We start from the raw sequence: 24320 nt of genomic DNA, 5'->3' as shown, positions 1-24320 counted from the left end.
GGGACAAAGAAGATACACTGAAAGCCAAATGAATTACTGTAATTAAATTTGTACAGTTTATTGACTTTTTTTTTCCTTTTTATTTATTTGAGATGGAGTTTTGCTCTTGTCACCCAGGCTGGAGGGCAATGGAGCGATCTTGGCTCACTGCAACCTCCCCCTCCCAGGTTCAAGTGATTCTCCTGCCTTAGCCTCCCGGGTAGCTGGGATTACAGGCGCCCACTACCACGCCTGACTAATTTTTGTGTTTTTAGTGGAGACAGGGTTTCACCATGTTGGCCAGGCTGGTCTCAAACTCCTGACCTCAGGTGATCCACCTGCCTTGGCCTCCTAAAGCGCTGGGATTACAGGCATGAGCCACTATGCCTGGCTATTGACATTTTTTTTTTTTTTAAGCAAAGAGGTGGGGTGCATCCACTGCAGTCCAGGCATTCTGGCACCACCTCTGTTATTAACTGGAATCAAATTTTAAAAATTTCTGTGATCTTGAAGGTCTTGTTGAAGTTTTAGAGGTCTTTTGTTTTTCTTTTAGCCACTAGATTTTTCAGGAAAAATTCACCTATTTAGGAAAAAGGAAAACACATTAATATCAATTTAAAGTAAATAACAGTGAGACAACTATTTCAGAATTATATTTTTGGTGTTTCCCCTTTAAAGAAGACTTTTGTATTTATTGGCACTTCTCTCTTCTCAAACCTCAATGGCAATATTTTTCTAACCTAAATATCCCCTATATCTTTGGCCTTTCTCCCCAGCAATAATGACTAGAGTCTCCTACTATTATTCTTTCTAGTAAGCCAATATTACAAAAGGTGACCCTACTGTATATATGGGTCTGCACATTAATTCTACTTTATGTGCACTATCTATCCCTCATCACTGTCAAAGTATTGCTCTTGGCAAAATTCATTTCCAAGAGCAATTTTGCTATATTATTAGGCTGGATCTGATGTTTATAAACAGACCTCGTTGCAGTTGAGCAGACGCATCTGATGGAATCTCTTTAGCTTATTCCCCTCTAGGGAAGCAAGAGCTCTTCATTTGTAATGGGCTTTCTCCCCATCGCCTGAGTTGTGCCTACACAATAAGTTAGCAGCTTAGAGGGCACATTCTCTTTTTAGGCCATTAGTGTTCCATTTAGTCTATTGCTGTTACAGCATGACTCAACGCTTATTGGTAGAGTGCAGCACTAGAGGCCTGATTTTATGAGGAGTCTGATTAACTTCTCTTTGCCATCTTACATATGAGTAGAACTGTGATGAGTCTATCTACATATAATCTCTGCAAATCCCAAGGCTCATAACCCAGCCAAGTAATCCATGCTGCTCCATACCTCCTCCAAATGTCGTGGGAGTAGCACCAACTTTATCAGACCCTAATCCATCATTTTAGTCTAATGCTCATCATGTACCAGAATCTGATCTTTTCCTGGTAATTTAGAAAGCATCAGAAAGTTCATAATTTACTTCCTTTTATGTTAGAAATTTTTCTTTAGCAAAAGAAAAACTCCTTTCAAAGGACATTACTCTAACCATTCTAGAAGCTGATAGTGCTTCTATCCTTCACATGTATTTTTAGCTTGCCAGCAGTGCTGCTTGAAGACTAAATCACTTACAATTACTGGTTTTCAAAGTCCCCACATTCTGTCAGTCAGTGCTGAATCAAATTCTTGGGTTTTCAAACTATGATGAGCTATTAGTTCATTAAAATGTTTTAAATTACTATTTTTATTTATTTATTTTTGAGACGGGGTCTCATTCTGTCACCCAGGCTGGAGTGCAGTGGCACGATCACAGCTCACTGCAGCCTCAATCTCCTGGGCTCAGGTGATCCTCCCACCTCAGCCTCCTGGGTAGCTAGAACTAGAGGTGCCCACCACCACCCAGCAACTCAGCCACCCAGCTAATTTTTGTATTTTTGTAGAGATGGGGTTTTGCCATGTTGCCCAGGCTGGTCTTGAACTCCTGGGCTCAAGTGATCCACCCGCCTCGGCCTCCCAAAGTGCTAGGAGTACAGGCGTGAGCCACTGCACCCAGCCTTAAATGTCTTTATAGGAACTAGGAACATACTGAATATTACTAATACTGGAGCACTAAGTTTTTCAAATAGAATTTGTCTAACTTAAACATATTTAAGATTTAGACCCCAATATATAAAGCAATCGTTTAAAATATCATCACTTTAGATAAAAAAAAAACCTAGTTTATTTATTTATTTATTTATTTATTTTTGAGACAGAGTCTTGCTCTGTTGCCCAGGCTGGAGTGCAGTGGCATGATCTTGGCTCACCACAACCTCTGTCTCTCGAGTTCAAGCAGTTCTCCTGCCTCAGCCTCCCAAGTAGCTGGGACTACAGGCACACACCACCATGCCCAGCTAATTTTTGTATATATATTTTTTCTTTCGGAGACGGAGTGTCGCTCTTTCGCCAGGCTGGAGTGGAGTGGCAGGATCTTGGCTCCCTGCAACCTCTGCCTCCCGGGTTCAAGCTATTCTCTTGCCTCAGCCTCCCGAGTAGCTGGGACTACAGGTGCGCAGCACCATGCCCAGCTAATTTTTGTATTTTTAGTAGAGATGGGGTTTCACCATGTTGGCCAGGATGATCTCAATCTCTTGACCTTGTGATCTGCCCACCTCAGCCTCCCAAAGTGTTGGGATTTCAGGCATTAGCCACCACGCCTGGCCAATACCTAGTTTATTTTTAAAGAGACAAGGTCAGCCGGGTGCGGTGGCTCACACCTGTAATTCCAGCACTTTGGGAGGCCCAGGTGGGCGGATCACAAGGTCAGGAGATCGAGGTCATCCTGGCTAACACGGTGAAACTCCGTCTCTACTAAAAATACAAAAAATTAGCCAGGCGTGGTGGCGGGCACCTGTAGTCCCAGCTACTCAGGAGGCTGAGGCAGGAGAATGCCGTGAACCTGAGAGGCAGAGGTTGCAGTGAGTCAAGACTGTGGCACTGCACTCCAGCCTGGGCGATGGAGAGAGACTGCATCTAAAAAAATAATAATAATAATAAAATAAAAAATAAAGAGATGAGACCTCACAATGTTGCTCAGGCTGTATTTGAACTCCTGGGCCCATGCGATCCTCCTGCCTCGGTCTCCCAAGAAGTTGGGACTATAGGCACACACCACCACACCTGGCCTAGCTGTTTCTTTTTTTTATTTTATTTTTGAGACACAGTGTCTTGCTCTGTCACCCAGGCTGGAGTTGTACTGACACGATCATAGCTCACTGCATCCTTGAACTCCTAGGCTCAAGTAATCCTCCTGCCTTCCAAAGTGCTGGGATTACAGGCATGAGCCACCTTGCCTGGCCTATTTATTCTTTTTTTTTGAGACAGAGTCTTGCTCTGTTGCCCAGGCTGGAGTGCAGTGGCACAATCTCGGCTCACTGCAAGCTCGGCCTCCTGGGTTCATGCCATTCTCCTGCCTCAGCCTCCCGAGTAGCTGGGACTGCAGATGCCCGCCACCATGCCCGGCTAATTTTTTTATATTTTTAGTGGAGAGGGTTTCACCGTGTTAGCCAGGATGGTCTCGATCTCCTGACCTCGTGATTTGCCCGCCTCAGCCTCCCAAAGTGCTGGGATTACAGGTGTGAGCCACCCCACGTGGCCAGCCAATTTATTCTTAATCATTATAATTGTTAAGTCCAACTGACAGGGACATCATAAACACTTTCTAGATTAAATTCGGTCTTCAGATATGTTCTTTTGGATCCTCTGACAATCATTATCACATGACTTTTTATCCCTTGGAAAATGATTTTATTTTCATAAATCAATTCAAGCTACTGATTAAAATAAGAGCTGAAATTCCAAAGGTAAAAAAAATTTGCACTGTAGCTAGTAAAACAACTAAACGTTTCTACGGAGAAAAATAATCTTACGGATATTTTTCTGTTGCCTCTAGGGGAAAAATACAAAGAAATTTAATGATGCAAGCAATGCTATAAAATAGATACTTTTCAGTGCTTAAACTGATTGAAACTGAGTCTGGAGATGCAGCTGGCATCATTTCCAAATAAATATGTATTTCTCAGAAAACCCTATTAGATGCTTGACATGCTCTGTCATTTCTGAATAACCTACTACTGAAATCTACACATAGAAAAAATTAATAAACTAATTGTTTCTGCTTTTACTATAGTAGCTGAGTTACAAAGCAGGGGGCTGAATTTGTTTAAGAAACAAAAGAGTAAGAGAAACTTTTCTTAATATGATCCCCATGGAGCAAAGCTCCTAAGGATGTTCCAGAAAAAAAACTACGCCCTCTACCAAGACCACCAAAGGTATTAGAATTTGTCAAGAGTTTTAGTGACTGGTGGTAGAACTTAATGTGGGAAGTTAATGGCCTAAATGAAACCATGCCCCACAATCTAACTTACCTGCTTTATAGGAAGAACGCACCAAAGGGCCACTTGCAGTATAATGAAATCCAAGTTCATTTCCTACTTTTTCCCAGTATTTGAATTTTTCAGGAGTAATATATTCTTCAACCTAGATTTAAATAATTACTTCTGATCAGATTTTAGAATTCCACTTTGATTCTGCAGAAAGTCTATACCTATGTATGCAGAATGCTCTTCACTGCATAATTTATCTTGCCCCCACCCCCAGGCTTTTGTCCTCTCCCTCCTCCCTGACTATGTGTTTACTGGTTACTTTTTGGCCACTCTATTGGGATGTAAATACAGGGAATTACAGAGACAGGGAAGCATATCAATTTTGTGCTACACTGGCTATTCCAAAGGACAGAGAAAGAAGAGATTATGTACAGATATTATTTATCTATATTTTTCCTTTGTTAACAGCTAAATTCAAGAATTACTCATGCTTATCCAATTCTTGAGGACAAGACTGTCTTACTCAACTTGTATCTTCTGCTTAGCACTGTGACTGGCACATGGTCACTGCTCAACACAAGCTTCTTGAACGAATGGATAAATGTCCATGATAGAAATAGAAAGAATGGTTTCCCATTCTTTCTTCACCTCTGGCTCTAACATAACAAAAACAAGTTACACAATAACCAAGTGTAAATGAGTGCCATTTCCCAGCTTTTAAATTCTTTTTCTCTAGGTTCACTTGAGTTGTGAAATTTGTGAAGAGAATGGGGGAGGCAGCAAATATGTGCAAACGTAGCTGATTTATGTAGATAATAAAATGAAAACTGGGACTTATAAGAATACAGCTGAGCCTTGAACAACATGGTAACTGCACAGGCCCACTTATACAAGGATTTTCTTCCATTTCTGCCACCCCTGAGACAGCATGACTAACTCCTCCTCTTCTCCCTCCTCCTCATCCACATGAAGATGATGAGGATGAAGACCTTTATGATGGTCCACTTCCACTTAATGACTAGTAAATATGTTTTCTTTTCCTTATGATTTTCTTAAAAAATTTTTTTCTCTAGCTGACTTTATCATAAGAATAAGATGTGTATATATATGTGTGTGTGTGTGTGTATATATGTGTGTGTGTATATACAGATATACACACACACATACATATATATATAAGTACATGTAACATACAAAATGTGTGTTAATTGACTGTTATTGGTATGGCTTCCGGTCAACAGAAGGCTATTAGTAGTTATGTTTTTTTGGGAGTCAAAAGCTATACATGGGCTGGGCGCAGTGGCTCACACCTGTAATCCCAGCACTTTGGAAGGCTGAGGCAGGTGGATCACCTAAGGTCAGGAGTTCAAGACTAGCCTGGCCAAAATGATGAAACCCCATCTCTATTAAAAATATAAAAAATTGGCTGGGTGCGGTGGCTCACGCCTGTAATCCTAGCGCTTTGGGAGGCCGAAGTGGGTGGATTGCCTGAGCTCAGGAGTTTGAGACCAGCCTGGGCAACATGGCAAAATCTTGTCTCTAAAACTACAAAAAAATTAGTTGGGTGTGGTAGTGTGTGCCTGTAATCCCAGCTACTCAGGAGGCTGAAGCATGAAAATCGTTTGAACCTGGGAGGTGGAGGTTGCAGTGAGCCGAGATTGCCCCACTGCACTCTAGCCTGGGTGACAGAGCGAGACTCTGTGTCAAGAAAAAAAAAAAATTATATATATGTATATTTTAGCCGGATGTAGAGGCACCCGTCTGTAGTCCCAGCTACTCAGGAGGGTAAGGCAGGAGAATCACCTGAACCCAGGAAGCAGAGATTACAGTGAGCCGAGATCGTGCCACTACACTCCAGCTCGGGTGACAAGAGCAAAACTCCGTCTTTAAAAAAAAAAAAAAAAAAAGCAAATCAAGATACGTGTACCTTAAGGTGACGCCTTGTTGGCTGCATATATTGTCCTAAAGTCAAGCAGTCTACATCTGCCTCACGAAGTGCTGTAGGAAGAAAAGCACACATTACATTAGCAAATACTTTAATTGTAGATCTAAGCATAATTTTCCTAAGGAATATTTAAAAACGGTGTGAACTTTATGACAGTCCATAATCTTCATGTTGGGGAATAAGACAACATCTATTCATTCAAAAGTATTATGTGCCAGGGACTGTGGTAAGGACTGAAAACAATAATAATTAAGACAGTCATGTAGGGCTGATACATACAAGGATAAATACTTCTAATACTATGGAATCAATGCTAAAATAGTAGTGGAGGGTATTTTAGAGTAGGAGTCTGTTTGGTAGAAAAGGTATGGGAAATGGTATATGCAAAAACCTCAATGCACCTATATTATAGAGCAAATATGTTGCATTAGGCTTTTACTCAATGCACAAGATATGCTGTGGGGGCTGTGATTTAAACTATGACATATCAGAATCTTTCTAATAAACTGTGTGCAATGTGGTAAACAGCAGGTCTTGATTACTATATGAACTTATTACTCTTTGAACCACGAAATAACTACAAGTAGTCCAAGGGTCCTCAGCTAAAATTAAAACTTTGAAATTCCAAAGTTTAAAAAGTCCAAGAATCACAAAGCAAATGGACTTACAGGACTAAAGTTCAGCAAAGTCCAAAGCACACCATGTTATGTGACAATGCTACAAGTAACCTCTTTCTCAGAGGCCTGGATTAGTCTCATTGATCTATGAACTGTCAGTGCCTGGTACCAGGCTGGCTCTCCAAAAGTGTCCAATGACAGAATGAGAAAAGTGGATGAAATCATGCTTTCAGTGGATGCAAGGATGGGGAATAAAATGGGATATAAATTTTGTATCCTGAGCGTCATGCATATCACTCCATGAAATTCCAAGAAAATTTATTTCCTTTGCTTTTTTTTTTTTAACTTGTATTTTAGATTTGAGGGTGCATGTGCAAGTTGGTTTCCTTTTCATGCTGCCATCTATAACCATATACTTTTCTTTGTTCTTAGAAGGGCCTTCAAAGTGAGTGGGTTCCTGCTATTACTCAAATTACATGGGAAAGATTTTTCATTTTTCAATTTCTTTACCTTTCATTGTTGCATATACTTGCTCATCATTCTCGCCTAAACCCAACATTATAGATGTTTTAGAAATAACATCAGGCTGAACCTTCTTGGCATGTTTCAGTACACGTAGGGACTGATCAAAATTGGCCCGAGGATCACGAACCTTACTGGAAAACAGCAGGACTGTTGTCAGCAAGAATTACAAGTTCAACCAAGTACATAGTTATGCAAGCAACCTGAAAGACCAGAGAAGTACATTCTGCACATTATCTTAAATCACATAGTTCAAAGGTAGCATTTATGCACAGATGGCTAACTGTTAATTTAGGAAAGAAAAGGCCTCACTGGGCTCCCTAGTTCTATCTCAAGCCTGGGGCAGAGAAAAGTAGAATGGAAGAAATTACTTCAGTTTATGCATTGAGAAACCAGAATTCTGAAGCGAAAAATTAGAAGAGAAAGGAAAAAAAGCAGAAGTAAGAGAGTCTCCATACTGAACAAAGAAAAAAATAAGCTGAACCCACACGTCAGAGGGTTGAAACTTTCAAGTTCATTTCTTTTCTGAAGACTAAGCTGCCCTCTGCTGGTAAGTATACAACACTGCCACATATTAGGTAAAGAAATGCATGATTCTGGAATTTTCACTGGAAAGGATCATGTTTTTAAGTGAAACCAGGGAAACTGGCACCCACTGGTGGTGGTATCATGATGAGGTTGGAACAGGCTGTGTCCTAGACTTCAACAATGGCCAAACCACCATGGCTTAAATGACTTATCCTTTAAGCCAAAAGGCCAGAAAGCTTCTGATGTTAAACTGGATTTCATTTCAATTCTAATGCAGCTTAATTTTCTGTAATTGTTTTTCATTAGAGACTAGTTAACACGAAAGAGAAGAAACAAATTTATGAATTTAAAAATAACTGTGAAACTGACATTATAGAAATCACTTTTTAACAGAATTTCTCCACTGAAATTAAGTTATGGTCTCTACTGTTTATGATTTAGTGAAAATGGTGGTTATTGTTTACTGTAACTTCTTTCAGGCTCTATGACACAGATCATATGTAGAAGCTAATAAAATCACTGCTAAATGCTAAAATTAAAGAAAAAAATGATATTACTCTTGCCCGAAGCTTAAAATGTTCATTTTTCTAAAATTTGAATGGATGTGGATAACAATCCTTACTTTTTTTCTTACATCAGTGTTACTTGCCAATGATTATTCTTAATTACTGAAATTATTAGGAATAAGAAAGCATAGTGTCTACTTTTTTTAAAAAGTACATCTGAATGATATGAATTTTTTTCTTTTTTTTTGAGACAAAGTTTTGCTGTCGCCCAGGATGGAGTACAGTGGCACTATCTCGGCTCACCGCAACCTTCGCCTCCCGGGTTCAAGCAATTCTCCTGCCTCAGCCTCCAGAGTAGCTGGAATTACAGGTCTGCACCTAGCTAATTTTTTGTATATTTAGTAGAGATGGGGTTTCATCATGTTTGCCAGACTGGTCTTGAACTCCCAACCTCAGGTAATCCGCCCGCCTCGGCCTCCAAAGTGCTAGGATTATAGGCGTGAGCCACGAGTTTTTCTTCTGCATCATTTATTACACATATTAGTGCTGAATATATATATATATAAATATATATGAATATATATAATATAAAATATATATATATATTTTTTTTCCTTTCCCTTTCTTTCTAGATGGGAGTTTCGCTCTTCTTGCCCAAGCTGGAGTGCAATGGCGCAATCTCACCTCACTGCAACCTCCGCCTCCAGAGTTCAAGTGATTCTTCTCCTGCTTCAGCCTACCGAGTAGCTGGGATTACAGGCATGTGCCACCACGCCTGGCTATCTTGTATTTTTAGTAGAGACGGGGTTTCTCCATGTTGGTCAGGCTGGTCTCGAACTCCCAACCTCAGGTGATCTGCCTGCCTCTGCCTCCCAAAGTGCTGAGATTACAGGCGTGAGCCACAGCATCCAGCCAAATATATTTTTGAAGTCTTTTCTTTAGAATTACAACCAAAGCAATTGCTCTAGTGTAATTTTTTCCCTCCTTTGAAAACTTTATTTGTGGGGAGGGGGAAACAAACAACTTATTGAAATTTGCAGTATGATATTATTTTAAAACAAAAGAAAAAAAGATGTTCATTATTTGTGGGTATTAAAACACACACAGTAACTTAGTAATATGAGTTACTAACATCTTAATGTTTGTAATATAAAAATTAAGTATATTATAAATATAAAAATACAAATATGTAGTATAAATATAGTGTTTATAATATAAACACTAAGGTGTTAGTAACTGATATTGCTGGGTGGAAATACTATTATGGGTGATATTTATGCTGCTTTTGTTGGTGATATTTTCTGATTTTTATGTAACAGACATAGATTGAGTTTGCCTAAAAAACAAAAAAGAATAGAGTTTACTTTGTAAAAGTCAATGGCAAAGTTCAGCCCTGGAAAAGGTAAGGATGTATGGCATATTTTGACCCGCCTAACTTCCCAACATTACTTTGTACACGTATTCACCTCTGTAATTCCGGGACTGTTTCTACATTATGTGCATACACATCTAATCCTGACAGAGCAACTTTTTCTATTGCTTTGAGATCACCTCGAAAATCAGGAGTAAGACATTCCACAAGGATTTTTGGATTCCTAAGGGGAAAAGAGAGAATTATCAAACAGAGAGAAAGAACTGACATACCTGTTCCTCAAAATAGAAATTATCAGTAATCGTTCAGTATGCTTCAACACAGTAACCTTTAGAACTTTGTCAAGAAAAGGATGAACATACAGATGTTCATACATGAACCATTATTAAAAAGAAAAAAAAGCAGACCATTAAATACTATGTACACAGTGGTTAAAACACACCTGTAGGCAAACCGAATAAAATTTCAAATTATATATAGTAGACTTTTAAACCTAATTTGAGTAGGTTTTAGAAAAAGTAAATAATTGTAAGAAACTAAAATATGAAATATTAGAACATTAAATATAAAACTTTACTCATTGGAAAGTAAATTGAAGTATTTCTTATATAAATGTGAGTATTTTTTGCTTTAAAAAGTCATCAAATCATGCTCTCCTCCCTTCCTCTAGGCAAATATTTCACAAGTGCTACGGGTTTTAAAAACTATTTTCTGGGTTGCTGAGTCATGAGCTTTGTTAAACGAAGTACGAGCTAAACATTAATCTTCCTATTTATATTGTGGCTGTATCTATTCATTCAAGTATTATAATGTGAACTGGGTCACAGAGCTGTTCCCTTTGACACCAGCAAAAACGACTGAAACAGCTGACACATTTTTTCACAAACCCACTGGCAAAGTGTCTGGAGTTGTTCCCTGAAAGAACAGATGTAGAAAAGACCACATGTACACCCTTATCATGAACATAAGAGATGTTCAAAGAACATATCCTATAATCTTTTTTTTTTTAAATAAAAACAGGGTCTTGCTCTGTTGCCCAGTGCATCATAGCTCACTGTAACTTTGAACTCCTGGGCTCACGTAATCCTTCGGCCTCAGCCTCCCAAGCAGGTAGGACTATGGGCACATGCTACCACATCCAGCTATTTTTTATTTTAATTTATTTTTTGTAGAGACAGCATCTCCCTATGTTGCCCAGGCTGGTCTTCAACGCCTGTCCTCAAGCAATCTTCCTGCTTTGGCCTCCCAAAGTGCTAGAACTACAGGCGTGAACCACTGTGCTTGGTTCTATTGCTTTTTTAAACTGAAAGCTGAGACCCACTGAAGCTTGTAAAATAAACCTAGTGGATTGCAAACAGATTTTTCAAAAATGAACTATAGTAAATAGAAAATAGAAAATACTAGGGAATCATTTAAAAAATTTACTAAGTGCGCTTAGGTGCCAAACTAGTACTGAGCTGTAGAAAATTAGAATAATCTCAGCACTTTGGGAGGGCGAGGCAGGAGTATTGGTTGAGGTCAGGAGTTTGAGACCAGCCTGGGGAACATAGCAAGATTCCGTCTCTAAAAAAAAATGTAAAAACATTAGCCAAGCGTGGTAGTGTACCTGTAGTCCCAGCTACTCGGGAGGCTGAGGCAGAAGGATTGCTTGAGCCCAGAAGTTTGAGGCTGCAGTGAGCTATGATCATCAGGCCGCTGCACTCCAGCCTAGATGACAAAGCAAGACTGTCTCTTAAAAGAAAAAACAAAACAAACCCAAAAAAACAGGCCGGGCGCGATGGCTCAGGTCTGTAATCCCGCACTTTGGTAGGCTCAGGTGGGTGGATCAATTGAGGTCAGGAGTTTGAGACCATCCTGGCCAACATGGTCAAACCCTATCTCTACTAAAAGTACAAAAATTAGCTGAGCGTGGTGGCGTGGGCCTCTAATCCCAGCTACTCGGGAGGCTGAGGCAGGATAAATGCTTGAACTGGGAGGCAGAGGTTGCAGTGAGATGGTGCCATGCACTCTAGCCTGGGCAAAAGAGCGAGACTCCATCTCAAAAAAAAAAAAAAAAAATCATTACTAAGAAGACCAGGTTTATACTTTTTAAAGAAAATTATTCAAAGTTTAGACTAATGCTCTAATATGAGGGAGGGATTCTATGGGCTAAAGGTCTATGGGTAAGTTCATGTCACTGAGCCCCTAAAATTCTCTGCAAATATGTATCTGTACATACAAATATGCTTTTTCCAAAGAAATGTGTACATAATTTCCAGTGAATTATCAGAAAACTATGAAACTCCTCAAAAAGTGAATAATCCCTGCTTCAAGGTAATGAACTTAAACTTAACTCATATGGGTCCAAAAAGGTCCTTAAATTACACAAACAAATGCAAAAATAAGTACCTTTCCTTTAAATATGATACGGTCTTTGCAATGTGTTCAGCTCCCCCATCAGGCATATCTAGAAACAAAAGAATCCACTGCTCAGGATGATGTCATCATTTAGAGCCAGTTTCTGGTAGAGGCCATGATGACACACTAACCATCTCGATCCACAGATGTCAGGACAACATAATCCAGACCCCATTCTGCAATTGCCTTTGCAGTATTGTAGGGCTCACTGGCATCCAGTGGAGGAGGATTTCTTGCAGTCTTAACAGAACAAAATCTGCAACCTCTTGTACATGTGTCACCCATCAACTAGAATAGAAATGTTACAATTTAAATGAAATAGACAGATGACCCTTAAGGACATAATGTTGAGAGAATAAAGCAAGTTGCAAAGAATGCATACAGTTTGGTTCTGTTTATAAGAAATCTGAAACATTCAAAACTAAATGATAGTCAAGGAACACAAATATACGTGATAAAACTAAAAAGGGAAATAATAAACTCAACAATAAGAATAGTGTTCAGGGGAAAGGGGATGGGACCAGGAAAGGACACAAAATTTAAATTTAAAAACAAAGCAGGGTGCAGTGGCTTGCTCCTATAATCCCAGTTACTCTGGAAGCTGAGGTGAGAGGATTGTTAAGAGTTTGAGACCAGCATGGGCAACACGGTGAGACCCTGCCTCTAAAAATTAGCTGGTGTAGTGGCATGTACCTGTAGCCTCAGGTATTTAGGGAGGCTGAGATAGGAGGATTACTTGAGCCTAGGAGTTCGAGGCTGCAGTGAGCTATGACTGTGCCACTGCACTCCAGCCTGGGTGACAGAGTGAGACCCCCATTTCTTAAAACAAAATAGAAACACAACTGAAAAATGGGATTCTAATATACAGTTTAGGGGGTACAGAGGGGTATTCAAAGATAATGCTAACGTTTTAATCTCAGACTGGAGGTATGAGGGTGTCTGTTGTGTTATTCTTTATAACTTACACAGTTTATAAGATACTTTTTTTTTTTTTTTTTTGAAACAGGGTCTTGCTGTGTAGTCTAGGCTGGGATGCAGTGGCATGATCATGTCTTACTGCAGCCTCGACCTGTTTGGCTCAAGTGATCCTCCCACCTCAGCCTCCTCAGAAGTTGGGTATACAGGCAAGTGCCACCATGCCCAGCTAATTTTTAACAACTTTTTTTTTGTATGGACAAGGTTTTACCATGTTGCCCAGCTGGTCTCGAACTCCTGGGTTCAAATGATCTGCCTGCCTTGGCCTCCCAAAATGCTGAGATTACAGGCATGAGCCACTGCACCCGGCCTATGAAGATACTTTTATATCTATTCAATAATAAAAAAAGATGATTTTAAAAGACATAAAATATATGACAGATCAATGTGCAGGTCTCTATGGATGTAAAAACAGAAAGCACAGCTCCTTCTTGTTGAATATATTAAACAGAAAACACATAAAAAGCTAAGCAATCATGAATAATGTTTCCAAACATTGATAGGAGAGGTATCTCAAGGCAGCACGTGATTAACTATCACATAAATGAAAGAACCAATAATAGATTTATTCAGAGAAGGGTGAGATCACAACAGGTTGGATTATTCCATCAGGTTTTTTCTTAATATTTTTCATAAATGCAAATGTAATGAAAAATCTGACCAGAGATTCATAATGCACATTTTTAGGAGGAAGACACAAAATAGTCCCTTGCAGTTTCTAGACTAAAGCCATAGAGGTTGAGGCTGGCCCTACCATGATCGTGGCTGTGGCGGTGGCATATTCTCCACCTCCCCAACACTCTCCAATATTGGGACATCGAGCTTCCTCACATACCTGTATGCAAAAGGAAATGGAACACCATTAGGTTGACAATATCCACCAACTAAACAGTTGGTGACTGCGATTAGACATTTTAAACTTCTCATTGTTTACAACATATTTTTTAAGACATTCACTATTCAAAAATGCTGTTAAGACCAAGAGCGCTGGCTCATGCCTGTAATTCCAGCACTTTGGGAAGCTGAGGTGGGAGGATTGCTTGAGCCCAGGGGTCTGGAACCAGTCTGGGCAACATAGTGAAATCCTGCCTCTACAAAAAATCAAAAAGTTAGTCAAGCGTGGTAATGTGCACCTATACTCCCAGCTACTCAGAAGGCTGAGGAGGGAGGATCACTTGAGCCTGGGAGGTCAAGGCAATTGTGCCACAGCACTCCAGCATAGATAACAGAGCAATGCCCTGTCTTCAAAAAAAAAAAAAAAAAAAAAAGCTGTTAAACTGCCAAACTCTATATTAAGATTAGAGTGTAGTGAGCATGTCCTATAGAGGTGTACTCCCTTACATAATTATGTAAGAATGGACAGACTTGAATTTTTATTTATTTTTTTAAGATGGAGTCTCACTGTCATCCAGGCTGGAGTGCAGTGGTGCCATCTCAGCTCACTGCAAACTCCACCTCCCAAGCTCAAATGATTCTCCAGCCTCAGCCTTCCAAGTAGCTGGGACTACAGGCTCACGCCACCACGCCCAGCTAATTTTTTTTGTATTTTTAGTAGAAACGGGGTTTCACCATGTTGGCCAGGCTGGTCTTGAACTCCTGACCTCAGGTGATCCTCCCACCTCAGCCTTCCGAAGTACTGGAATTACAGGTGTGAGCCACCGCACCTGGCCAAAATCCAATTTTTAAATTAAAAACTTTACGAATGTATATACTTCATATGTGCAAATAAAAAAGTCTGAAAGATTGTATACTGATGAGTTAAAAGTAAAGGAGTATGGTTTATATATGGCATTGTGTATGTGACATAGCTTCATATTTAATTTTATATTCTTTCCAACAAATCATGTATCTAATTTGCAATATAAAACAAACAAAGCCTTGTTTCCAAACTTGTAGGGCAAAAAATCTCTGTTTGCCGGAAAAATGATTCTAAATATATTTCCATTCCTGGTAGTAATGTATCACTTAACATATTTACTTTCTTTGCTATTATTTATATATTTATTAATAATTTTTAAGTTATATAAATGTAGAAACATGGCTTTTGGTGAAGAGGGATAGTTTACACTTTGACAACTTACTGTATGGAGATTTAAATTCCGCAAAGTATTTTTCAGTTTATTGTAATTTTTCCCCATGGGAATCTCTGTCTTTAGCCATGGAGGTAGTCTTAACCTAAGGAAAGCCAAACATAACTATCTATTAACAAATATGCTGCCAAATAATTACACAGCTTTGAAGTTAATTTCTTCTATTACAATTCCTAGTTAATAATTTTTTCTATAACCTTAGAATAACTCTTATAATTTCTGTCATAGGAGTAAGAACACAGAATCAAATTTAGCCTTGCTCAAACCACTTTAGAAAACACCAATAATGGCCGGGTGTGGTGGCTCATGCCTGTAATCCCAGCACTTTGGGAGGCTGAGGTGGGCGGATCACAAGGTCAGGAGTTCGAGACTAGCTTGGCCAATATGGTGAAGCCCTGTCTCTACTAAAAATACAAAAATTAGCTGGGCGTGGTGGCAGGCGCCTGTAGTCCCAGCTACTTGGGAGGCTGAGGCAGAAGAATCCCTTGAACCCAGGAGGCGGAGCTTGCAGTGAGCCAAGATTGTGCCACTGCACTCCAACCTGGGTGACAGAGCAAGACTGTCTCAAGAACAAACAAAAAAAAAGAAAACACCAATAATGGAGTGTAACAGGGCGCTATACTCACGTCTACCTTTTTTGCAAAGGCAGAGTTACACTATTCTAATAAGAGAATGAGCAAGTTTTCGAGTATCTCATCCCTCATGAATGATACTGCCAAAAAGTACTCTACTTGTTTAGACTGAGGAAAGATCACAACTGTGCACTGTCTGCTCTACATTCTAGATTTTATAGTGGTTACTCAATGGAAAAAAGATCTAAAATTTGGAGTGGAGACTGTGTATCCTTGGTTCTCCATGACTTCCATCCACTTGTGATATAGAAGGAGCAGGATTAAGTTATCTCTCAACTCAATCTACCTTCTACATAAAATTCCATTATTCTTTTAAATTAAGGCAAGGTATCCATAGGTCACATGTAAATTGACTAGGAGAAGCACAAGTTAGATCATCAACACCTACTAACCCAGATCTAACAGACTAGTAGCAAAGCAGTAATCTTTACTCTGAAGAAGTTGGATGCTGGGTAGAAAATGGGGAGATGGCAGTGTAACACAGTAAGGGCAAGAGAAAAGAGAAAGATTCCAAAAATTTCATCTGCTTACTTGTTCTATCTAGTTCTGTTATCACATCTTTCTAATGATTTTTAGCTAAATTTAACAAGTCTGATATTAAAAACAGATTCTAGGGCTTGGTTATATCTGAAAATAATGCACAATAAAGGAACGAGACGTTAAAATTATCTCAAATTTTCAATTACCTTTCTCCTTTCTGGCGTTTTAGGTTTCCTTTATATTCATCCCAGGTGCTCCTGTCTGCAAGATCACCAGATACAAAATCTTGAAGGTCTGGTCCATTCTGTAAGAGTTCCTTTTTTTTATCTGGCAAGGAGCTTAACGGTCTGACTGGGCTGCAAAAATATCTCCCAAATACCTAAAGAAAGAGTTAATTATGACGTTTATTTAGTGGAGTCCGTAATAATTTAGTTTTAACCCATCATAACACCTAAACGGAAGGGTAAAGCCAAAAAAGTGATTCAGAAATTATGTCAAACTAGGAGCTCTAGTATTCTAGGGCATTAGAATATAATATAAAAGATGACTGAAGGAACCAAACCTAAAAGAGAGTAAGAGTTGACTGTTTACTACTGAGTTTATAATAGATTTGGAAATCTGTTTTTTTTTTTTTTTTTTTTTTGAGACGGAGTCTGGCTCTGTTGCCCAGGCTGGAGTGCAGTGGCGCAATCTTGGCTCACCGCCAAGCTCCGCCTCCCGGGTTCACGCCATTCTCCTGCCTCAGCCTCCTGAGTAGCTGGGACTACAGGCGCCCGCCACCACGCCCGGCTAATTTTTTTGTATTTTTAGTAGAGACAGGGTTTCACCATGTTAGCCAGGATGGTCTCGATCTCCTGACCTCAGGTGATCCACCTGCCTCGGCCTCCCAAAGTGCTGGGATTACAGGCGTAAGCCACCGCACCCGGCCCGAAAATCTCTGGAACTAACATATATCACACTTTCATGTACTCCACCTACCAGGAACTAGATATTTGTCTTTCAACAAGATTGAACTGCAATAACTGAAGAAGGTGCCACAGTTTAAAACTGTTCTGGTCCTGACTTGAATCAGGGGCGTTTAAAGTGAAGTGTGCAATAAATCTCTCGAGCTTTGAATAAGCATAATTGTTGAAACGTAGGTTAATAATGCCCAGTTGGTTTCAGACAACTGGAAGGGGGAAAACCAAGCCTAACGTTTTTACTTTCTTTTTTTTTTCTTTTTTTTTTTTTGAGATGGATTCTCGCTCTGTCGCCCAGGTTGGAGTGCAGTTGCGCGATCTCGGCTCACTGCAACCTCCGCCTCGCGGGTTCAAGCGATTCTCCTGCCTCAGCCTGGCGAGTAGCTGGGACTACAGGCGCGCACCACCACGCTCAGCTAATTTTTGTATTTTTAATAGATGCGGGGTTTCACCATGTTGGCCAGGATGAACGTTTTTACTTTCTAGGTTACATTGTTTCTGTGTTTGAACGTGGCAGTCAAGAACATAAGAAATCACGGTATTCGGCTTTTACATCTGAACACAAACGTGTATGAGATAGCCAAAACACTACAAAATCCACGAGTCTGCACATGTATCTCAAAAGAACCTTCGACAACTCAAAGAGTGCCTGTTAGGGTGTTGCACGATTGCTACTGCACTTCTCAATGTCTGCAGCTGAAGCCTAGCGGACAGGTTTGTGTTCTCTGCGGCTAGAGTGGTGTCTCACACACAGTAAGAGTCCAAGACAGAATAGCTATGTGGGGTGCTCACTGCAGTGCTCCATAAATATAGGGTACAAACCACTCTAAGCAGAAAATAAGTCCTCGGTGCTGGCCCAGAGAGACTTGCAAACAAACTGATGCCAGAGACTCTATATCATGGGGCTGGCGGGATAATTACATGAGATTACACGAAAAACGTTTAAAACTGCCGTTGGCTAGAAGTAAATGTTCAGTAAATGCACTGGCCTTTATTATTGGGCATGGGCGCTCTGAAGGGATAGGATCCCCCCACCCCACGCCCAAACCCGTTCGCCCCGCCGCTCACCCGGGGCCCCAGGGTGCGGGCTGCATCCCCGCAGCGTAGAGACATTTCCTCTTTAGGACTAGCGCAGTGCAGGGGTTGAAGGATCGCTAACTCCCGGGAAAGGACAAGTCGAAATTACGTCGCTCCATTTATGACAAGCAGTCAAGCTGCTCCACGATTGGCTGCTTTAGCCTTACGTGCGTCGCGCACTCATGACGCAATACGGAGGCCCCTTACGAGATACAAGTACGTAATGACGACAGACGTTCTTTCTTTGCTGCGTCTACTGCGAGGTAAGGATGTTTCTGTGCTCGTGGGGCTACTGGGAATCTGAAGCCATCTGCTCTGGGAAAGGCTGCGGCGCGGCTCCCAATCTCGGAACCTTGTCCTGTTTGTCCCCCAGCTCGGCAAGCGCCATATGAGCCTGGCGGCGCCGGATGCGAATCCTGTTCTGGGCTTTTTGGCCTATTCCCGCCCCTCAGTCTTGCCGGGATGGCACCGCCCGCATAGGACTTCCAGGGTTGGGCTGAGCGGGAGTTCGACTGCTGGGCCTCGTAATTCTCGCTTTGGGGCTGCTCTTTCCAGGCTGGGACACACTGGGGCCCGCTGTCGGTCTCCCGTCCTCCGACATCCTGTCTGGAACTTCCGCCTGGCAGTCTCCGGTAGGAGTGGAGCTCTGTGCGGCGTAGTTTGGTGGAAAAACGGGCCTTGCGTCGGCCTCACCCCCAGTGTTTGTGTTTCAGAATGAAGACCATTCTCAGCAATCAGACTGTCGACATTCCAGAAAATGGTATGAGACGATGTCTTTTACTTACATGTTTACTGCACGTTCCAAGCGTTGTGTGGCCTGACGAGTGTGTTCTCTCTTCTAGTCGACATTACTCTGAAGGGACGCACAGTTATCGTGAAGGGCCCCAGAGGAACCCTGCGGAGGGACTTCAATCACATCAATGTAGAACTCAGTCTTCTTGGAAAGAAAAAAAAGAGGGTGAGGGTTTTTCTTCTGATAATTCAGTTGCTCGTTGGAAGGTGGTTTATAACAGCATCACATTTGGTTGCTTTTAACAATTTTCGAATTGAGGTTCAGTGCTTCAGCTTTAAATGTTGCTGTCCAGAATACCAGCCTGTTTAGTGAAATTGAAAAACCAGATTCTGAATACAGCCAGTTATATAAAGCTCAAATGTAATAGTGGTCATCAGTGACACGTCTTAATGGTGTTAGAAGTTTGGTTTATTTTCCTAGTGATTGCTTTGTAAAAATCACAGGAACCGGCGGTAGGTCATTTAAACCTGATGATTTAATTTTCCAGAAGGGAAGTTTGTTGCAGCTTCTACAAAGCTTAACTGTTGGGAGGTTTTATAGGTGGTTGGATTTTTGCAGTTGAAAACCATGTGCTTTGATTAGGGTTAATTCTAGAATCTTAAAGTAATTCGGTAGGTGGTCTGTTGTCTTTTAAGCCTGCATATTTCTGGAAAGAATACATTTTTTGTTCTGTTACAGCTCCGGGTTGACAAATGGTGGGGTAACAGAAAGGAACTGGCTACCGTTCGGACTATTTGTAGTCATGTACAGAACATGATCAAGGGTGTTACACTGGTAAGCAGATGTATCAGACTTCCTTGTTTTGGAAAGGGAGGTTTCTCAAACCTGTGCTTTATACAGCATAAGTGTCTCTTTCAGAGAATGGGTTATGTATTTTATTTGGTGTAATACGCAAGAACTTGGCAAAAATAGGCATCTGTGGGTCTTTAAGCGATAGAGCTGAGAGCAAAGACCAGATGGGTACAACATGTTTGTTTTTTTCTGTTGGGTTTTTTGTTTTTTTTGTTATTTTTAATCAAGACTGGGGTCTCGCTATTTTGTCCAGGCTGAGTTCAAGCGATCCTCCCGCCTTGGCCTCCCATAGTACTGGGATTGCAGGCATGAGCCACCATGCATGGCTAGATGGGTACGACTTTTAAAAAGTAGGCTAATGATGAATTTTCACACCTTCCGAATTTTCTTTTTTTAAGATGGGAAATCTACAGTTGCAGTACTAGTTGGCAGTCAAATCTCACCATCAGGACCCCTTGTTGGGATAGAAAAAGATGTAGTTTGAGTTTTCTGTCTGCTGCCGTAATGTATGTCATTATTCTTTCCAACCCACCGTCTCTCCCCTCAAGATAAAAAGTTCATGCTGAAATGGTTTTCTTTGCATTATACCTTCTAGAATGCACCTGATAATGGCACCCTGTACATCTATTATAAATCTGTTAAGATTCCCCCATCTACCCTTGCTCTTAGCCTTAAGTTCCTTGAAGGCAGGGGGCCTGCCTTTGGCTTGGTGGTCTCAATTCGTGCCATGTGCTGTACCTTAGTAACTCAGTAAAAGTTAGTCTAATGTCTAAGATCAGGGCTTTGGGGTTCTCATTAAAAGAAGGCAGCATTGTTCATTGAGGGCATAAGAGCTAGTGAAATAAAGCCTCCGCAAGGAGCTTTACAGTCCACTGAATAGACAGAACAATGTTTATAAGGCTTGGTTCAGGTGACAGTTATTAGAAAATCTTGACAGTGAGTGTTACATTTTAAAATAAGTATAAGCATCTTAGAAAATTTTAAAACTATTAAAAATATTCCTCAGCATTGCTAATAGCTTGCTTATTTATTTAACATAGGGCTTCCGTTACAAGATGAGGTCTGTGTATGCTCACTTCCCCATCAACGTTGTTATCCAGGAGAATGGGTCTCTTGTTGAAATCCGAAATTTCTTGGGTGAAAAATACATCCGCAGGGTTCGGATGAGACCAGGTATGTGCATACCCTCAGACAGAATTAAGAAATTTTTCCTTCATATTTTTTTTCCTCCTTTTCCACTCCCAACTTCCATACTTTAGTTGGCTGTTGTTTTGTGTTTGTGCTGAGTAAAACCAGATTTGTTTTAGAATTATCTCTTGATTACACTTAAAACTGTTGGTGCTACTTAAGGGTTTATATCATTATATCGATTACAATTTCAGAAAGTTGATAGATTGGAGTAGCTTGCAGTGGTGGTTGTATTTAACTTGGCAAATGAAATCTTTTAAAAAGACTTTAAATTTACAAAAGGTGTATATAATGGTGTGTATTTATGGAGCACAATGTGATGTTTCAACACATGCATATTCTGTGGAATGACTAAATCAGGCTAATTAACACATCCATCACTCCATTTATTTCTTCGTGGTGAGAACCTTTAAAATCTAAAGAGAAAACTACATGAGTAGTGATTAATAGCCTAGCTTAAATTTCAGCTCTCACTGTCCACCTTGGGCATGTCATCTCTCTGCAGCTTAAAATTGCAAACATCTTTGATTAAATGAGTTAAAGTTGAAAAACAACAGTGCATGCGTAATACATAGTAAACACGGTAGCTTTAAAAAAATTTAAAGCTGGCCGGGCGCGGTGGCTCACGCCTGTAATCCCAGCACTTTGGGAGGCCGAGGCGGGTGGATCACGAGGTCAGGAGATCGAGACCATCCTGGCTAACACAGTGAAACCCCGTCTCTACTAAAAATACTAAAAATTAGCCGGGCGTGGTGGCGGGCGCCTGTAGTCCCAGCTACTCGGGAGGCTGAGGCGGGAGAATGGCGTGAACCCAGGAGGCGGAGCTTGCAGTGAGCCGAGATCGCGCCACTGCACTCCAGCCTGGGCGACAGAGCGAGACTCCGTCTCAAAAAAAAAAAAAAAAAAATTTAAAGCTTAGTGCTTTTTATTTGAGGCAGGGTCTTGCTCTGTTGCCCAGGCTGGAGTACAGTGGCGTGATCTCAGCTCATTGCATCCTCCACCTTCGTGCTCAGGTGTTTCTCCCACCTCAGCCTCCCCACTAGCTGGCACTACAGGTGCCTGCCACCACATCCAGCTGATTTTTGATTTTTTGTAGAGACTGTTTTGCCACATTGCCCAGGCTGATTTCAAGGAATGCTATGGTGCCTGGCCCCAGCTAATTTTTAAATTTTTTGTAGAGGCAGGGTCTTGCTATGTTGTCCAGGCTGGTCTTGAACTTGCAGGCTCAAGCAGTTCTTCCCCCTTGGCCTCTTAAATCATACCTGGCTTGGCCTGTTGATGCATTTTGATTCCATTGGGGTGGGGAGGGGTGGGAAGAAGGGAGATTCTTAGTATCAAAATAATGGCTGTCCAAAAATACTCTGATACTAGCTATGGTCAGCAACATTTAATGAAAACCCATATGTTAAAAATAAACCCCTGCCTCCTGGCTTCAAGCGATTCTCCTGCTCAGCCTCCTGAGTAGCTGGGAGTATAGGCACATACACCAAGCTAATTTTTTGTATTTTTACTAGAGATGGGTTTCACAGTGTTAGCCAGGATGGTCTCGATCTCCTGACCTCATGATCCGCCCGCCTCGTTCTCCCAAAGTGCTGAGATTACAGGCGTGAGCCACTGTGCCCGGCCTCAAAATCTTAAGAAAAGGTTCTTTTGGTGCATGGAGTTTTACATGGAATAAATTAGTGCCTCTGCAATTTAAATATTTTTTACACAGATCTGGTTTTGTGTTGATGCTGTGCAAATGCCCTCTCCCCTTTTAGGTGTTGCTTGTTCAGTATCTCAAGCCCAGAAAGATGAATTAATCCTTGAAGGAAATGACATTGAGCTTGTTTCAAATTCAGGTTTGTATGTTTACTATGTCTAACTATGCCTACAAGATTTTGTCTAAATCTTGTTGTTTAAAATACAGTATTTTGCTAATTTTTATTTGATTAGCTTTTTAAATTGTGAAAATAAAAAGGTCACATTCTGAAATTTTAAGTACAGCACATAATGAAATACTTTCTTTTTAAGATGGGTTAGGCTGATGTATTAATTGCTTTATCTTCACTCCTATAGCGGCTTTGATTCAGCAAGCCACAACAGTTAAAAACAAGGATATCAGGAAATTTTTGGATGGTATCTATGTCTCTGAAAAAGGAACTGTTCAGCAGGCTGATGAATAAGATCTAAGAGGTAAGTTCTTACAGTGTCTTAAGTTTTATTACTGCTTTAGTTGAATGAAGCTCTTAATTTACTAAAAGACTTAAACTGAATTTGTAGTAATAGAAAATGGAGAGTTAAGCATTCTGGAACACAGTAAATTTGACAGAATAAAAGATGGAATTGGCATGCATTTTACTACTTATAGTTTACTATGAATCAGTAAGTCATAGTCTTGAGGTATGTTTTAGATTATTTAGAGTAGTACAGAAAAAAGATTAGTACTTTTCTGGGCAAGTGTATTGATGGGGATTTACAGATTTTTTTTCTTTTTTTACAGTTACCTGGCTACAGAAAGAAGATGCCAGATGACACTTAAGACCTACTCGTGATATTTAAATGATGCAATAAAAGACCTATTGATTTGGACCTTCTTCTTAAACCTGTTATCCTTTTTAGCTAGTTTTTTTTCCCTCGTGGAACAAGGAGCTTTAATCCGGTTCTTGAAGGAATAGCAAGGATACATTTTAGGCAAGAGGAATATTGTACCAGTGACAGGCAAACATGAGGCCATTCATCATTGCATATAGAACTTTAGGAATACCCTGAAAGTGTCTAAATTTGCTGAGGCATGAATTTGAATATTTGGTAAGGCAAATGTTGTCTTAGTCACCGGTGGAAAAACAGCTGAGGAGTAGAACAGAGTGATTAGAATTAGAAGGTGTAGTTGGTTTGGTTCATGGTCTCAATAATCTTGTCCTTTACCTCAGCCATTTACTTCCATACCCTAGAACTTGTTTTTAAAAACTGATAACCCTTCCATAATCTCTTAATTCCATGTGTTATACTTTAAATATGGTACGAGGCCACCATAACTAGACTTAGGTCAACATGGTGACCCCCAAACCTTCGTGAATTCTACATCTCATTTGATGGAAACTGCAATTTCTAAAGCAAA

At 40.5% G+C, this 24320-nt stretch overlaps 2 protein-coding genes across 6 annotated transcripts; one reads left to right on the top strand and one right to left on the bottom strand.

Moving 5' to 3' along the window:
* Positions 1-29: 29 nt before the first annotated feature.
* Positions 30-18661, bottom strand: LIAS (lipoic acid synthetase). 3 transcript variants are annotated; one of them, XM_004038565.5, is made up of 11 exons: positions 18439-18661; positions 16618-16790; positions 15291-15384; positions 13964-14044; positions 12366-12522; positions 12226-12283; positions 9932-10060; positions 7420-7565; positions 6275-6345; positions 4390-4501; positions 30-559 (listed from the first exon to the last, which is right to left on the bottom strand). In XM_004038565.5, exons 1-11 carry the CDS (start codon positions 18481-18483, stop codon positions 507-509), a joined length of 1119 nt encoding a protein of 372 aa, XP_004038613.3. In that variant the 5' UTR covers positions 18484-18661; the 3' UTR covers positions 30-506. The 3 variants fall into 3 exon arrangements, with proteins under 3 accessions (XP_004038613.3, XP_004038614.3, XP_030865911.1); XM_004038566.5 differs by lacking the exon at positions 4390-4501; XM_031010051.3 differs by lacking the exons at positions 12226-12283; positions 12366-12522; positions 15291-15384.
* On the top strand, positions 18619-23804 carry RPL9 (ribosomal protein L9). 3 transcript variants are annotated; one of them, XM_019025176.4, is made up of 9 exons: positions 18655-18710; positions 19003-19079; positions 19161-19207; positions 19290-19405; positions 19919-20014; positions 21073-21205; positions 22981-23061; positions 23279-23395; positions 23703-23804. In XM_019025176.4, the coding sequence occupies exons 3-8, from the start codon at positions 19162-19164 to the stop codon at positions 23383-23385; spliced, it is 579 nt and encodes a 192-aa protein (XP_018880721.1). In that variant the 5' UTR covers positions 18655-18710; positions 19003-19079; position 19161; the 3' UTR covers positions 23386-23395; positions 23703-23804. The 3 variants fall into 3 exon arrangements, with proteins under 3 accessions (XP_004038615.1, XP_018880721.1, XP_063561301.1); XM_004038567.4 differs by lacking the exon at positions 19003-19079 and having other exon boundaries at positions 18619-18710; XM_063705231.1 differs by having other exon boundaries at positions 18703-19079.
* Positions 23805-24320: the final 516 nt, after the last annotated feature.

This window comes from Gorilla gorilla, chromosome 3, assembly GCF_029281585.2.
Source record: "Gorilla gorilla gorilla isolate KB3781 chromosome 3, NHGRI_mGorGor1-v2.1_pri, whole genome shotgun sequence".
In the NCBI taxonomy this organism is placed as follows: Eukaryota; Metazoa; Chordata; class Mammalia; order Primates; family Hominidae; genus Gorilla; species Gorilla gorilla.
Note: the sequence above shows the minus strand (reverse complement) of the source record. Positions and strands in the feature narration are given on the sequence as shown.

Coding starts and splice junctions, on each gene's coding strand:
- LIAS (XM_004038565.5), bottom strand. CDS start 18,483: ATGTCTCTACGCTGCGGGGATGCAGCCCGCACCCTGGGGCCCCGG. Junction 6,346..7,419: donor AGTATATGCAACAATGAAAG/GTAAAGAAATTG, acceptor TTCTTCCTACAG/CACTTCGTGAGGCAGATGTA. Junction 4,502..6,274: donor CAACAAGGCGTCACCTTAAG/GTACACGTATCT, acceptor ATTTAAATCTAG/GTTGAAGAATATATTACTCC.
- RPL9 (XM_004038567.4), top strand. CDS start 19,162: ATGAAGACCATTCTCAGCAATCAGACTGTCGACATTCCAGAAAATG. Junction 20,015..21,072: donor TGATCAAGGGTGTTACACTG/GTAAGCAGATGT, acceptor TATTTAACATAG/GGCTTCCGTTACAAGATGAG. Junction 23,062..23,278: donor TGAGCTTGTTTCAAATTCAG/GTTTGTATGTTT, acceptor TCACTCCTATAG/CGGCTTTGATTCAGCAAGCC.